Raw genomic sequence first — 15,539 nt, forward strand, 5'->3', positions numbered from 1 at the left:
TTACTTATGGTTCTGTTTTTATCAGGGTTTTACGATCAAAGTTTCCATACGGTCCAGTTTGTGCTATGTTCAGGGAAAAAGGACAACTGTCAAATAAAATTAAAGAAAAATATAGCTGCAAGCAACAATTCGGGGCCAAGCCCAATAAAAGGGGGTGTAGCGCAATGCAGAGCAGGAAGAGCAAAAACAGCAAAAATGGAACTTACAGATTCAGAAGTACAGGTGAAAACTAACTCAAAATTAACAGAAGTTCAGATGAGAATGAACACAGAATGAACAAAGAAAAACTTTCTAATACTAGAGGAAGAAAGATTAGTACAATGCTTACTGGGATGATAATAAAGGAATTGAAATTACACAACATTACACACAATTTTATAAAGTTGTCCCACATAGACTATAGCACTTCATGGTTCCTGCTGCTGACCAACTTTATGGAGATGCAGATTTCATTTTCCAACAGGACTTGGCACCTGCACACAGTGCCAAAGCTACCAGTACCTGGTTTAAGAACCATGGTATCCCTGTTCTTAATTGGCCAGCAAACTAGCCTGACCTTAACCCTATGGAAAATCTATGGGGTATTGTTTTGAGGAAGATGCGATATGCCAGACCCAACAATGCAGAACAGCTGAAGGCCACTATCAGAGCAACCTGGGTTCTCATAACGCCTGAGCAGTGCCACAGACTGATCGACTCCATGCCACGCCACATTGCTGCAGTAATTCAGGCAAAAGGAGCCCCAACTAAGTATTGAGTGCTGTACATGCTCATACTTTTAATGTTCATAATTTTCAGTTGGCCAACATTTCTAAAAATCCTTTTTTTGTATTGGTCTTAAGTAATATTCAAATTTTTGGAGATACTGAATTTGGGATTTTCATTAGTTGTCAGTTTTAATCATCACAATTAAATGAAATAAACATTTGAAATATATCAGTCTGTGTGTAATGTATAATGAATATTATATCCAAGTTTCACTTTTTGAATGGAATTACTGAAATAAATCTACTTTGATATTCTAATTATATTACCATCACATGTATACCAAAATATATATATATATATATATATATATACTGTATATATACACATACATATATGTGTTTTTTTCTCCACAGAAGAGCAAGAGTTATTGCTTGAAGGATATGCAGAATTTGAAAACTTAATTAAAACGCCAGGGAACACCTCAAAGTGTGCAAAAGCCAAGAGAGAGGGCTGGCAAAACGTAGCAGACAAATTAAGTTTGTAGTTAGATGTTTTTATCACTTATTAAAGTATATATTTTGATATTTTAATCATTTCTAAATAATTAATAACTTTGTTCATTGTAATGTCAGAGTCACCACCCACTACTAGAACATGGGAACAAGTAAAAGTGAAGTACTAGAATATTCTACATAATAGTAATTTGTACTAACTAATCTCTTTTAAAAAGGCACTGTTAATAAATGTTTGCCTGTTTATAAAAGCAACCAAGAAAAAGGCTGCGAAAAAAACAAACAAAAAAAAAACAAACAGGTGGTGGTCCTGCACCCCCACATTATACCCAGGCAGAAGAGCTGACCCTTGGGTTGAGTGTGAACCTTGTGGAGGGCATCCCTGGGTTCAGCTCTTCCTCAGACCCACAGCCAGAGGCCAGGAGCAGAACACCTTCACTGCTGGTAAATGAAATTTAAATGATCCTAGTACACTGTAAAATAATTTGTTGCTTCATTAAATTAAGTAGGCCTATAATCCAAATGGCTGTCAACTCATATCAGCTGTTAAACCTTGAGTAGCAATGAATTGCTTTGACTTGTGAAATTCTACATGTGTGACTGTGAAACTACATAGTTAATGTAAAAAAAAATATGTTGCCATGAGTTAAAATTCGCTCTCGCCGCCCTGCAAGCGACGCCGTGGAAAGATTCGTGAACGCTCTGATGCTCTGACGTAGATCGCACGCGTGGTCTTTTTTACAACTGTATTTAAAGGGGCCACAAAGCAAACAAGCATGTCAATTGTTATTTTTGCAGAAAATTGATCGATGGAAAAAACTTAACAATTATAGTGACATGTTTGCTAATGAAATAAACAAATTAAAAGACATTTGTGTGGTGTGGCTTTTGTGTTCATGGTTAAGTGCTATTATAATTTGCATTCCCGCTGAAAAACAAGCATTCTAGCGCGAAAATATTGCCTATAAATACTAGTGTTGCGCGCCTTATTAAATTCAAATGATCAACCTCCTCAATTTTGCTTGGGAACTAATGTGGTCGGAACCAAAGTTTACAGGACTGCGTTCTCTGGACTCCTCTCAAACGGAGCACTTCTATATTCCGATTGGTTGCCGCCGGTTGCCGCCGAACCGCGTCATTGCTTATTACCATAAAGTTGACCTGACTTCAACTCTCCTCGCCGCTCTCACCGTCCATGACAATGAATGACTTCCGGCCACTTTGACGCTCTCGCCGGCGGCGGTGTGAACGCACAGTTATACCGCAGCGGGTCAAGTTTGCCCTATCGGCATCAAGGCCCATTCGACCAGAGGTATGGCCTCGTCATGGGATTGGTCATCTGGCATTCACATTAGTGATATTTGTGAGGCGGCCGGCTGGTCCTCGCCGTCCACATTTATGAATTTCTATAATATGGCAGTGCCTTCCCTGCAGGCGAAGGTGTTTTCGGTATGATTAAGACCCGTCGGTGGCTGGTCTTGTCATGTATTACTGTGCACAATCACATTCACATATATATATAAAACCCGCTGCTGGCCGGTTGTATTCATGCCTAAACCCACTGTTGCCGGTTAAATGCACATATATAGAAAACCTGCTTTTGGCCGGTTATATGAGATATATAAAACCCGCTTTTGCAGATTATATTCCATACATATATAGACCAGCTTTGGCTGGTTATAGTTCATATATTAACCCATGTAATATTTTAGACCTGATGGTATCTGGTCTATTTATACATAATTATGCGGTTATGGCTTGTTCTGTATGCTCAGGGGTCCTGAGTTGCAGTGCAGCCAGTTACCCAGTGCGGCGTTTTGCATGGCGTCCCCACTGCGTATAGCTACGCAATACGAAGTGACCGTTCGAAAGGGAACTACTCGGTTACTCACGTAACCTCAGTTCCCTGAGTTAGGGAACGAGTATTGCGTAGCCAGCCGCACTAAAGTAACATGGCAAGTTGTCGCACAAAGTGTCCGAATTCACTCACTCGTTTTCATTGTCTGCATCCGAAAACTTAGGCAGCTGACGTGTTGCATCGCAGCGTAATGGTTTAATGATCTACATCAAAATAGAGAGAGCTTTGGTGATAACTAAGCGAATCTAATTACTACAATAATGATTACTCGCTAGAAATGACACCAAAAGTTGAAAATGTTGGTCAAAAACATACATTTACATTTATTGACCACCAACCGCAACTTTCAGGCACCATCTTTATTTTTCTAGCTCAACTGTCCCAGAATGGAAAGCACAGGATTGTGGGATATCAAAGGCAGCAGAGGATACATTTATGATGCCTTCAAAAATCGATTAGATAAAGGTCTCTCAGGAGATAGGAAGTAAAGCTAAAATTGGATTCGGACGGGCCTTAATGCCTTCCTACCTTGGAATGCGTCCTCCGAAGGCAGCATTTATCAGTTTTCGGATGAATTTACTCCTTCCAGTAGCCTGGCAAGCCAGACCCACATCCAGATGTCAGGTCTGGGAACTCACCATTGGCATGCCTCAATCCGAGGGGCAGGATAAACAGTTGTCTTTCAAATTCCCTCTGCAAGCAATAGGATAGGGCTACAACCAACCAGAGCAACGAACGGTTGTGGCTGATTGAGTCCCATGCTTTTTCCCACCTGTTGAGCTAGTTGATATATTAAACTTTTGCCGCATCCGGTCGTCAAAACTCCGAACACATCTTCCTTTTTTAAGAATGACTTAAGTGTTTTTCTTAGTTCTTTTCTCAAAGAAAAGCTTAACTACCAGTCCTCCAGAGTCGCGGCCAAAGCCGATTCGAAAGACCGCTGTTCACCAGCAGGAACGGTCATCTTCTTTGTTTTCAAGTAGCACGGAATTCACGAAAGCAAATGTGTGCACATTTTTAAATAAAATATTATTTGCAAATTTTTTAACTAGCCTACAATTACCTAACATTTCTTACCATTCTTATTTATTTTTCTTTATTCCCTTAAATACCGACACTGTAAAATGTCACATGTATGACCTTCAATTTAAATTCAAAGACTTATATAAAATATTTCAAGCTCCAAAAAGGTCCTCAAATAGTCATGGAAAAATCAGCACTTGTTACGTGTTGTCTATGATGCAATATTAAAGCAATACTTTCATGACCCCAATCACGCTTCACTCACGTTTCTCAACAGTCGTGACACGAGCGGCTCGGATCAGCTGACTGCTCCCTCCATCCATTGATACTTTATCGCACGAGTCAGTGATGTTGTGTCACGTAAATGAGACGTTTACACGGAATGTGTTTAAAAATAGCTAGATTGATCTCAACCCAATTCTCCTAAAATGATTTTATTTAAAAACAGCGCGAGACGAAGAAAATAGAGGTGCAACACAGCGGCCACAGACGTCGAGCTGACTAATATGGTAACCTAACAATAAACAACACATAAATGCAACAATGTACCTGGAAAACACACGAGCCTAAAAGTTTTGCTACAGTTTAAAGACCATTGATCTTCACAAGACTGCTCAGTTTTATAAAACTGCTATTCATGAACACGCCAGACTTTTATATATGTAAAAGATATTTACCTGAGGTTCTCGGGCGTAAAGGCTCTGTTCAAATCCGTGTTGATGTACCTGGTACATTTCTCCACTGCTCTGGGGTTGCTTATGAACGGCTTAGTCACCAGTCTGTTTCTTTCTATCTCGGCTGCATTTTGTATCCACATATTTACCAGCATAATGCCGGAAATCTCATTTCCATGTGTGCCTCCAAAAATAGCAACTCGTTTGGCTTCTTGTAAACATGAAATATTAGCACGCGAACTCATAGCGATAGCTGCACGGACGTGCGCGGTTCACGAAAGACAGAGCGCAAAGTTTCCACACAACTGCCGTCGTCGCGATGTGACAGCTGTTCATTTGAAGGGTAAGCATAAGCACCAAATTTAAGAGTGTCCGTGTCATCTACGTTAAACGCGCATAGGTTGGGTTTCAACACATTCGCAAATTGGCTGCATTTCGCCATGGTCACAACAATGTCACATGAGATTATAGGCTACGCGGAGAATAAATAAAAACGAGCTGGTGGCCTATGCACATATAGGCTACAAGTTAAATATAGTAGGTCAACTTAAAAGGAAACAAGTCTATAATGCTGTCAGAGAACATTAGCTTTTTAGGCTACTCCAACTCATTATCTGCAAATCAAATTAAAGTTAAAAATTAAAGCAAAGCGAAATTTAGGCTAAATAGGTTAATGGGGTTTAAGATATAGGCTATTAGTAATATCTCTCTAAAATGAGAATCAGATATATTAAAATACTAATAAAAATGACCTGTTTTGCCCAGAGGATAACTGGCAACTTTTTAAAATGTTCCAAATTTGGATAATTTCTGGTAGCGAAAGAAAAGCATTACATAACTTGGGGGCTATGAATGAAACCGTTTTAAGGCTGAAGTGAAAGAGTGTTAGCAGAACGGAGAAACCGTAACGGAGTATAGGCCTATGGACTAATGAGATCAAAAAGATACACTGGTGCCGTCCCAAGTAGGCCTAATGCTTTAAATGTTAATTCAAGAATGAATGGGAAGCCTGTGCAACTGTGAGAGCATTGGTGTAATCTGTTCACATGGGTGAACACAATAACAGCAGTTTTTTTGAATATACGGATTTAACGATTTGAGGCCATGTTATGAGCCTTTGCATCAGCACAAGATATAAATGATCAAAGTCTTGCAATATTCCTGAGTTGACAGAAGGCGATGTAAATTTGAATATCAGCAGTCTAGCAGTAATACCCAAGGCCATTCCTAAAAATCTACCTATGTGGAAGCATAGCCTACATATGCTGAATAGAGTTGGGCCCAACACTGAACACAGAAACTACCTGCCAAGCTGACAGTATAAGATTTATGATTTCCCAGACTAACAAACTGGGCACAATTAGTCAAGTAAAATCTAAATTAGAGCCCAACCGATGTGGATTTTTGGGGGCCGATGCCGATATTAGGGAGTAAAAAAAGCCTGATAATGATATATCGGCCAATATTATTAATGTGTATATTATAATACAGTAGCAATATTATTTATGTGTATATTATAGTACAGAACCAGTCAAAAGTTTGGACACCCTTTCCCATTCGTGTGTACAAACTTTTGATTGGTACTGTAATATAGAATACAGTTTACATAAACAGAATTATATATATATATATATATATATATATATATCGCAATACCGATATATCTGCGACAGGCTCATATCTAAATCAATCAAATACCATCCTGGAAAGGCTGCACAGCTGGCTGGGTCTATTCAATAAGACAGAATGAAATATGGTGTTAAAGGGGTCATCGGATGCAAAATTCACTTTTATAGTGTTTGCATATAAATGTGTCTTTGTGTGTGGACACAACCACCATACAATGAAAAAAATCCATTCACTCTTTTTTTTAATCCTCATAAAGCCAAAACACTCTCAAAAAAAATCAAGCCATTTGGATTTTCTGAACAATAAGATGTCATATTGCTCATACTCCGCCCACGACCACTGATGGACTGTCCCTTATTAGCATATTTACACCCTCAGCCATTTGTAAACTGTCCGCCAAGGCAGCACTTTATGTGTCTTGTGTGTGCCCGTGGAAGAGAGGGGTGGGGTGAGCAGTTGCTCATCATTTAAAGAGACATGCACCGAAGGGGTATTTAATGCTGATGTATTGTATTGGCTGCAAGTAAATCACAGTAGTGTTGAAATTCATAGCAATAGCACAATTGTGAGTGATTTTTATACATCATAAACAAAATATGTAAAATTAAAATAAATAAAAACATTTGCACTTCTTAAGCAAATGATTCATTAAATCACTCATAAGGTCACATCGCCAATTACTGGAATAACAACGTGACATGCAGAATCAGTTAAAAATATCCAACCATGGGCTCACTCGAATAATACATTTAAATTCAAGGACTGGCGCTGCTGTCATGAAATACCATTTATATAATGATTCTTACATCTGTGGAACATAAAAGTTAGTCAGAAGAAATGTTGGTAACCTAACAATGGTAATTGATTTACATGGGATGAACAGAAAAAAAAACGGAGACGTTTCTAAAAATATATATTTTCTTATTAAAGTCATATAGAACTATATTGAACTATCCATTTCAGCCCTCTGAAAATTTTAACAGGAAAACATTCACATAAAAATATCATCACTCAAACATTTTTAAATATTTTGCAATGTAGTCATTCTTGAAAAAAGAAATGAAAGGCGTAAGGTCAGTAAAGATGCGTTTATCACATGGGGGAAACCCATATTTTATTTCTTTATACATTTCCATTATGGACACTACTCTGTCCATATCACTTACTCTGCTACAAAGTAGTACGCTCTGAATTATACTGACCAAACACATTGGTTGTCTATAAAAATACAGATTCAGATGATAAAGTTTCTGATTCTGTGCTCAGTCTAAATGAAAGTGTATAATGTCTGCACAATGAATAATAATTGAATTAATTTATATTTTCTAATTTAAAATAAATACATTGATCCAGAGATCATTGATCATCTACATATCTACAAAACAAAAGGAAAACAATGTACAGGTATACACGTTATTTCAGGAGATATGTTTTTTAATACAATGAACTGCCAAATTACTTTTTTGTATTATTTCATCTTACTTTAAATGAAATCAAGCCAAGTATCACAAAAAATTCTTTAAAAATAAATTTAAAAAAATCTTTATCACGTTTATACTTTTCCATTTGTACGTATCTGTAAACTCTTACTGCTTTCCTATTAATCTTTTATGACCATTCATCCTGAAAAGAAATTCTTTTACCCAGTTTTTTTAAACCTTTGTCCGTCTTCTGGAGGTCTAAAGGTCAGGTCTAAAACAACAATATATCAACCTCTGTGAAATTATTTTCTATCACTCTATCATGTTCTTTCTTGTTCTTTCTACAACATACGAAAAGACGGAAGCATAGTTTCATTCATAATGATGGTCTATTAGCTAATAGACCATCATTATGAATGCAACTGTGCTTTCGTCTTTTCGTATGTTGTTTGTGCAACAACGCATCAGCCAATATAGATGATTGGTTCTCTTGATCCCTTCTTTAGGTTCTCTTCATTTGTATCATGTTTTCTTTATGACTGAACAAAGATATTTCCATTACACTCAGTTTGAACAGAACCTGCTTTGTCATTACACCTGGTCTTTTGGGTGTGTCATCTCAATTTATCGCTGTAGGTGAGTCAGTGTTAGGAAACATGGAGATTTTCTAATTTTCAGTGTACACCTTCCTCTTCTTTTTTATCCTTTGTATTATCTGCAGGAACCCCAGAATTTCACAATGAGGTAATAATGCTGGCCTGTCAGTCTGCATTGCTGTGTTGTATGATTGAATCAATCCCCTTTTTTCATAATTCTGCGCTATCGTTCCAGTATGCGACTTATGCTTTCATTCATTTCCTCTCTTTCTTTTTTTCTTTTCACTTTCTTTGTAATCATCTTAGGTGGTTTCGACATCGGACTATGAGTCTCTTCAAACTGCACTGTACGATAAGAACATTCCAAAGTCAATTCACCGCCTACATTTGTAATGCAATCATAATCTTTTTTTCTTCATCTTCCTCTCAGGTGTTACAGTTTCTTGCATTTGAGCAGAGGAAGAGCTAAAGTCAGAAATGAAATTAATAGAAAAAGTTGACCGTTTCCTCTTCTTTTTGCGTTTAGTGCCATTTAATTTAGCTTCTGTATTACTTTCTAAATGTTCAACATCACTTGGCCTTTCTTCAATAGACTGTTGAGTAGTTGATCTATCAGTTACATTATCAACCCGAGACCCCAAACTCACATCCAGAGCAAAATCAACAGATTCATACTGACACTCTTCCCCGTCATTCTTTTTCTCCCTCACAGATTTTAATCTTGTTACACTAGGTGACAGACATCGTTCAATTTGCTCTGATGTCTGTAAATTCTCATGGTGATTGGTCTCAGTAGCTTCAAAAATTTGAATCGACAGGGTATCTGTAGCACTATTCTCCTCTACGTATGCAGTCTTTTTCTCTTTGTCTTTTCTCTTCTTTTTTCTTTTGAGTGTCAGCTCAGTAGTTTGTGACTCAATGAACTGATCTGTCTCAACCGAATGAACATTGTCCATACTATGAGTAACTGCATTAGTATCTGTATCCACCTGCTCTTTTAATTTGTGTTTTTTCTTCTTGTTTCGTTTAAGTTCTGCAGTATTTCCTGACTGCGAGTCTAACACAGCATTTTCCAGTCCAATGAGGTCAACTTCAGATTGAGAACTTGCATTCTTACTTTTCTTTTTGTGTTTGGCAACATTTAAAACATGTGCTCCATAACATTCCAAATGTTCAGCTGCATTGCTCTGCCTTTCAATAATCTTTTGTGCTCTCAGTCCAGCGACGACAAACTGAGACACAGAACACGCATCCAGATTCAAATCAACAGATTCATACAGACGTTCCTCACTCCGATCCCTTTTTTTCTTCTTTTTCTTCCCTGAGCTTAATCTAGTTACACTGGGTGATGGACATCTTGTATTTCCCTCTGATGACTGTAAATGCTCAATCCGATCGGTCTCAGTGGCCTCATTGGATTGAATCACATTATTTCCTCTCTTTTGTGGAGATCTATCATCAATGTGCTCCAAAAGTTCATTTGATGAACCAACTGTTGTTCTTTCTCTGTCCTTGTTTGCTCTCTTTTTTGTTCTTCTGGATGGCAAATCAGTAGATTGTGACTCACTGTATTGAAACTGCACAATGTCATTGATATCTGCAGCAAGCTCTATTGTCTTTGGCTCTTTTAGTTTCTGCTTTTTTGCCCTTTTCTGTTTGTCCTTTGTGATAACAGTGTAAGTGTCATCTGAACCTAAATTAATTGGTTCTGCTGTGCTCTCTGGCTGCATGCCTGATACTTGTTTTTCCAGTCCAATAATGTCATCAATTTGAGGAGAACTTAAATTCTGACTTTTTTTCTTGCGTTCGGCAACCTTTAATATATTTGCTGTATTACCTTCCAAATGTTCAGCTGCACTGTCATTGCTCTGCCTTTCTTCATTGACCTGATCCTCCTGTTGCTCAAACACTCTGAGACCAGCATCAAACTGAGACATAGAACTCACATCCAGATCAGCAGATTCATATTGAGACTCTTCAGTCTCATCTCTTTTTTTCTTTTTCTTCTTCACTGATTTTAATCTAGTTACATTAAGCGACGGACACCCTGTAATTTCCTCTGATGTCTGCATATGCTTAGGGTGACCAGTCTCATGAGCTGCACTGGATTGATTCCCTTCATTTATTGTCAACTCCGCTGGTCTATCGAAGTCTAAAGTTTCATTTAATGGGATGTCTGTAGCACTATTCCCCTCTACATATGCAGTCTTTGTCCTCTCCTTGTCTTTTCTCTTCTTTTTTGTTCTTTTGAGTGTCAACTCAGTAGTTTGTGGCTCAGTGAACTGGACTGCCTCAACAAACTGATTTCCTACACCAGGCTGCACATGCTCACGCTCTTTTAATTTGTCCATTTTCCTCTTTTTCCTCATAGCCTTTTTAATAACATTGCTATCTGCCACTGTAGATAAAATAATTTCGTCCAAGAGCTTAGACGTCTCCTCTGATTCTAAAATTGATGCTGCAGTTTGCTCTTCGTTTGTTACTCCATTCTCTACATCACATAACTCCCTGTTTTCTCTGCATGTTGTTTTAAGTTCAGTGACATAATCAACAGAACTCACTTTCTGACTCACATCTACATTTGTATCACATTCTATCAAAATAGTAGCACCCATTTTCTTCTTACCCTTTCTTTTTCGTTTAAGAAAGCTCATTCCAACATTTTTAAACAAAGGACTATCTGTAGTATCCGTTTCCATCTCCACCACCGTTCTTTGTTTACCCACGATAACATGTTCACTTGAGTAAACTTCCCTTAATGGTTCATCAGCTAGTGGTAAATGTTTAGATGATGCTTGCACAGTCACAGTCTTTATTCCTGTGACTTCAGTTTCCTTATGAGAACATGACATTGATTTTCTCCTTTTATTTTTATGCCTTGTTTTATCCTCTCTTCTTGACAGCAGTTCAGTATGTAGGACAACAGGACTCTGGCCTGTCATTTGGGATTCAGTGTGTTTGGTACTGTTGACGTCTTGAATTGTAAACCGCTTGGTTGGTTTTCTTGTTCCAAACACGAATACTGATTCTCCTTTCGTCTCTATTTGAGTTATGTCACTTTCACCGTCCTCATGTGCATGATGTTCACCATCACACCATCTGGGTGTTCCTGGTCCAAATATGGACTCAAACTGTCCTTCAGTCTCTATTTGAGTTACATCACTGTCTTGATCACTGTCCTCCATGTTCGCTTTAATAGATGGGGTTTTATGAATTTGATTGTTCTTATGTTTCTTCAATGGCATGAATAAGTCCACTGAGCCAATGTCACTGTCAGACTGTTGAATTTCATTCTGTACAGAAATGTCTCCCCCTTGGGGTGAAAAGATGAAATTGCTTTTGTTGGAAAGGTGATTGTCAGTTCTTGTCCTCGTGTCATCCTCCTGCTCCATTTGACTGACTGCCTCTACAGAGTGTCTCTGTCTCTCTTCAATTACCACTAAATTATTTCCATGTGAGTTCTCAGCACACTGAATGATCTGCTTATTAGGAGGTTGTATGCATTTGGAAGAATCTGCGTCTTCAGCATCTGAACATGAAGCTAAAACCTCATGTGTCTCATGTCGTTTTTCCTGCTCCACCGAGAGAGAGACACCGAAAGATTCTGATAAAGTCCTGGGTACAGCTTTGCTTTGGGGAACTTTTCGTTTCTTTTTTGATTGTTTTTTAACAGAAGCAGTGGTCTTATTTGTCTTGGTAGATTTAGTTTTTCTTTTCTTTTTTCCACCAACATTAAGTAACTGTTCTTCTTTGTCTTTTGACAGTAAATCCTGAGTCCTCTTCTCCAAGATGGATTGTGGAAGCCATTTTTTTTTTTCTTTACTGTAACATATAACAAAAATGTTCTTATCCTGAAATAAAGACAAAACAATAACAGATTAGTACACAGTGATAAATATAAATATATATGCATCACTCCGCTTGCAGCATTTCTCACAACAAGTGTCACGGTGGACGAGCAAAAACAATAATTTCTCACAAAAATACTACTGTTGTTGTGTCATGGAATGTAGTTTTAAGTAGGGCTGCCCCCTAATAGTTGACTAAACGTTAGTCAACTATTAGGGGGTTAGTCAACTATTAGTTAGTCATTTTAATTTTGTTTAAAAATGTCGCAGAAAAAAGAAAAAAAATCCACAGTGGCATGTGCCGGTATCAAATTTAGGCATGTGCCGGTATCAAATTTTCATGCTGCGATAAATTGAGCTTTTATGACGGTATACGGTATTATCACGATATTTTAATTGCATAAGAGAAACAGATGATTGGTGGTATCTAAAAAACAACAACTTGCATCACAATGTGTAATTGTGATTGTCAAAACATTTGGTAACTAAACAGAATTTTATTAAGTTTAGTGACGTTACAATGTTTACTTGGTACAATGACTGGTAGGCTACTGTTTGTATTATTGCTTAACACAATTTTCACGATTTCAATTCAATTCTTAGATTTGATTTCAATCTTGATTCAATATTGACTCATTTGGATAAATGTGACCTATCACGGAAAGTAGAGACACATTTCGGTTCCGGGGCATTTTGAGTTATTCAGATTCTGAAAGTGTAGTCTCCAAGCTTTCCAACGATGTGTAACACATGGAAATCTGATAATATTTGGAGAAGTTGTGGCCATTTGAAGGTAGGCTGTCAAAAAAGCTAAAAGGTTAGATAACAGCCTCTAAAGATTGTGCAGTTCTCACCACTCTCTGCTGCTAGGAGTGACAATAGGCCTCATTTACATCTCATTTAGATAAACCATACCCTCTGTAAAGCTCCCCCCTGTGCTTTACAGCTTTTTTTCTTTCCTGAGCTAGCTAATAACAATAGGTAGGTATGGGAAGGTCTAAACATGGACTAAACATGAGTAACGTGTACGTGTTCTTAGAATGAACACAAAACGACAAACTGTGATGTTTATGGAAACTCACCCCCAGGACCGCCGAATGCACTTCCGCTCTAGGCGAAAAACAATTGTGCTGCCCCTCTATTTGCAACGTATACCAGCAATAACACACAAAGCCCAAAATGCCATATACATATGACGCAAAACCAGCAACAACACACAAAGACCAATATGCCATACATATAACGCAAAACCAGCAACAACACACAAATACCAATAAGCCATAGGCCTACATACTGTATAACGCAAATAGTGCTCAACGCGCATGTGCCCAAAATGTCAACAATATTAAAGTTCATGCAGGAGGCAAATGCCTGCTGGTATTTTTCTTTAAGCAGTTATGACTAGTGATCGACCGATGTATCGGTTTGCCGATATTTTTCCCGATATTTAAGCATTTTCCCATAATCGGGAATCGGTTTTGTAATATCGGATTTTCCGATAAACGGCGCCATCTTGTGGCCGTTTTGAGAATTCCGCCATTGCAGCCCGCGTCTGAGGAGATCAGTCAATAACAACTCTGTGCATTGGTAAAGTATATGTTCTACTTGCTTTGCTTTAATTATTCAACTTTATTTAACATAACAGACATGCATGCAGAAATGAGATTTGAGACATAAATGCCTGATATAGTTTATTTATGCAGCTTGGTTCTAAAAAATTGAGACGAACTCATTGAGCCACGTAGCGTAATCCGTCATGTCCTTCCCCAATAAAGACGTAACTTTACATGAATTAAATAAAACAGACATGAATGAGTGCATGTTGAAAATAAAAGCGCTGAATTTAATTCTCTATCTGTTGTATTTGCTCACCATTAGTCTCGAAAAAAAAGTTCGTTCATATTGCTGAGCACTCACTGGGTTGATGATCAGGAATGCTCAAGCACGGTCACTGAATGAAACTTTTGACAAGATTATCTTGTTTAAACACCCTAGATTATATTATCATTTACTACATAGCAATTATTTCGCTAATACACATCCAAATATACCGCTTTGTGGAAATTAATTATTTATTACCTGCACGCGCGATCGCGGTTGAGTAACGTATAGCCTATAGTTATGTGTAAATGCATCTAAACAGCACTTTGTCATAAAGCATTTCATGATCTAGACCGACAAAAATATTAATAATAATTAATAACATACTAGTTGGAAAATACAATGATGTATATGCTGTTTTATTTGTTACTTTCCTGATGTTATAGGCTATTCCAGCTAATATTATGCAGTGAATTAATATTACCCAGTGAATTATTCCTCACTCTTAGTTTAAACCTATTAAACGGCACATAAACCTTCTAAAACTGTTTAAAATGAATTACATTTCTGCAAAGGTGATATGACTCCCCTGTCAATTATTTTTTCCATATGAAAACATTAGACTTTTAACATTTATTTTGCCTATTGTTAACATTGTTGCTGCTGATGCTTATAAATGATATGTATAATTTAGATATAAATTATATAATGCAATAATATAAATGTTTTTATTGTAATTTGATTAGTTTACCATTTATGAAAACAAATAAACATATCCAAATATGTTAGAATAGTTTTTGTGCTTTATTTTTTTACCTCATCAAAGCTTTTATTTTTAAACAAAGACACTTAGTAACAGTGCACTTTATTTTTTAGACTCAGACCCCTCTATTTATTTGTGTATAAATATAAAGGTTTTTTTTTTGTATGCAAGGAGGGAGTGATTGTTATAAATAAAATGGTTTGTTCAGTTCATTTGTGTTGTAATAATTGTGCCAAAAACAGAAGTATAACAGTAAATAAATATCGGTTCTGCATATCGGTTATCGGGCACATACACATGCAAATAATCTGTATCGGTATCGGTTATAAAAAATCAATATCGGTCGATCACTAGTTATGACAGGAATTTTCCAAATAATCACATCTCACCTCCTCAAATTACTGTTGCAAATCTCTTTACACCACTTTCTTATTTGCGTAAAACACACACAAATGAAATGTCCGTAAGCACATTATATCCTCAGCAGGTTCAGCATCTTAAATAACGACTAAAGAGCAAATGAAGCTTAACTTACGTTTCAGCGGCACTGAGGCACTACAGCAATCTGTCACGTCACATTTACAAGTGCCAAAACGGTATTTATTGTCTGAATTTTGTAATAAAATGGACAGAACCTGAGAGCTGATATTTTTTCAAATCAAAAGTAACCTGCTCTGACTAGTCTG

At 37.3% G+C, this 15,539-nt stretch overlaps 2 protein-coding genes across 4 annotated transcripts in view; both read right to left on the bottom strand.

Moving 5' to 3' along the window:
• Positions 1-5,173, bottom strand: part of aspa (aspartoacylase) — a 135,060-nt gene extending 129,887 nt beyond the window's left edge. For both annotated transcript variants that reach the window (XM_077231924.1, XM_077231923.1), the window contains exon 1: positions 4,779-5,173. In XM_077231924.1, the coding sequence (XP_077088039.1) occupies positions 4,779-5,020 (242 nt within the window). In that variant the 5' untranslated portion in view covers positions 5,021-5,173. The remainder of the gene's footprint in view (positions 1-4,778) is intronic.
• A 2,315-nt stretch (positions 5,174-7,488) lies between these two features.
• The window catches only part of pho (phoenix), a 46,547-nt gene continuing 38,496 nt past the window's right edge, over positions 7,489-15,539 (bottom strand). For both annotated transcript variants that reach the window (XM_077231901.1, XM_077231902.1), the window contains one exon: positions 7,489-12,272. In XM_077231901.1, the coding sequence (XP_077088016.1) occupies positions 8,820-12,272 (3,453 nt within the window). In that variant the 3' untranslated portion in view covers positions 7,489-8,819. The remainder of the gene's footprint in view (positions 12,273-15,539) is intronic.

The sequence above is a fragment of the Siphateles boraxobius genome, unplaced genomic scaffold (genome assembly GCF_051911475.1).
Source record: "Siphateles boraxobius isolate OS27281-9 unplaced genomic scaffold, OSU_SipBor_1 16, whole genome shotgun sequence".
Taxonomy (NCBI): domain Eukaryota; kingdom Metazoa; phylum Chordata; class Actinopteri; order Cypriniformes; family Leuciscidae; genus Siphateles; species Siphateles boraxobius.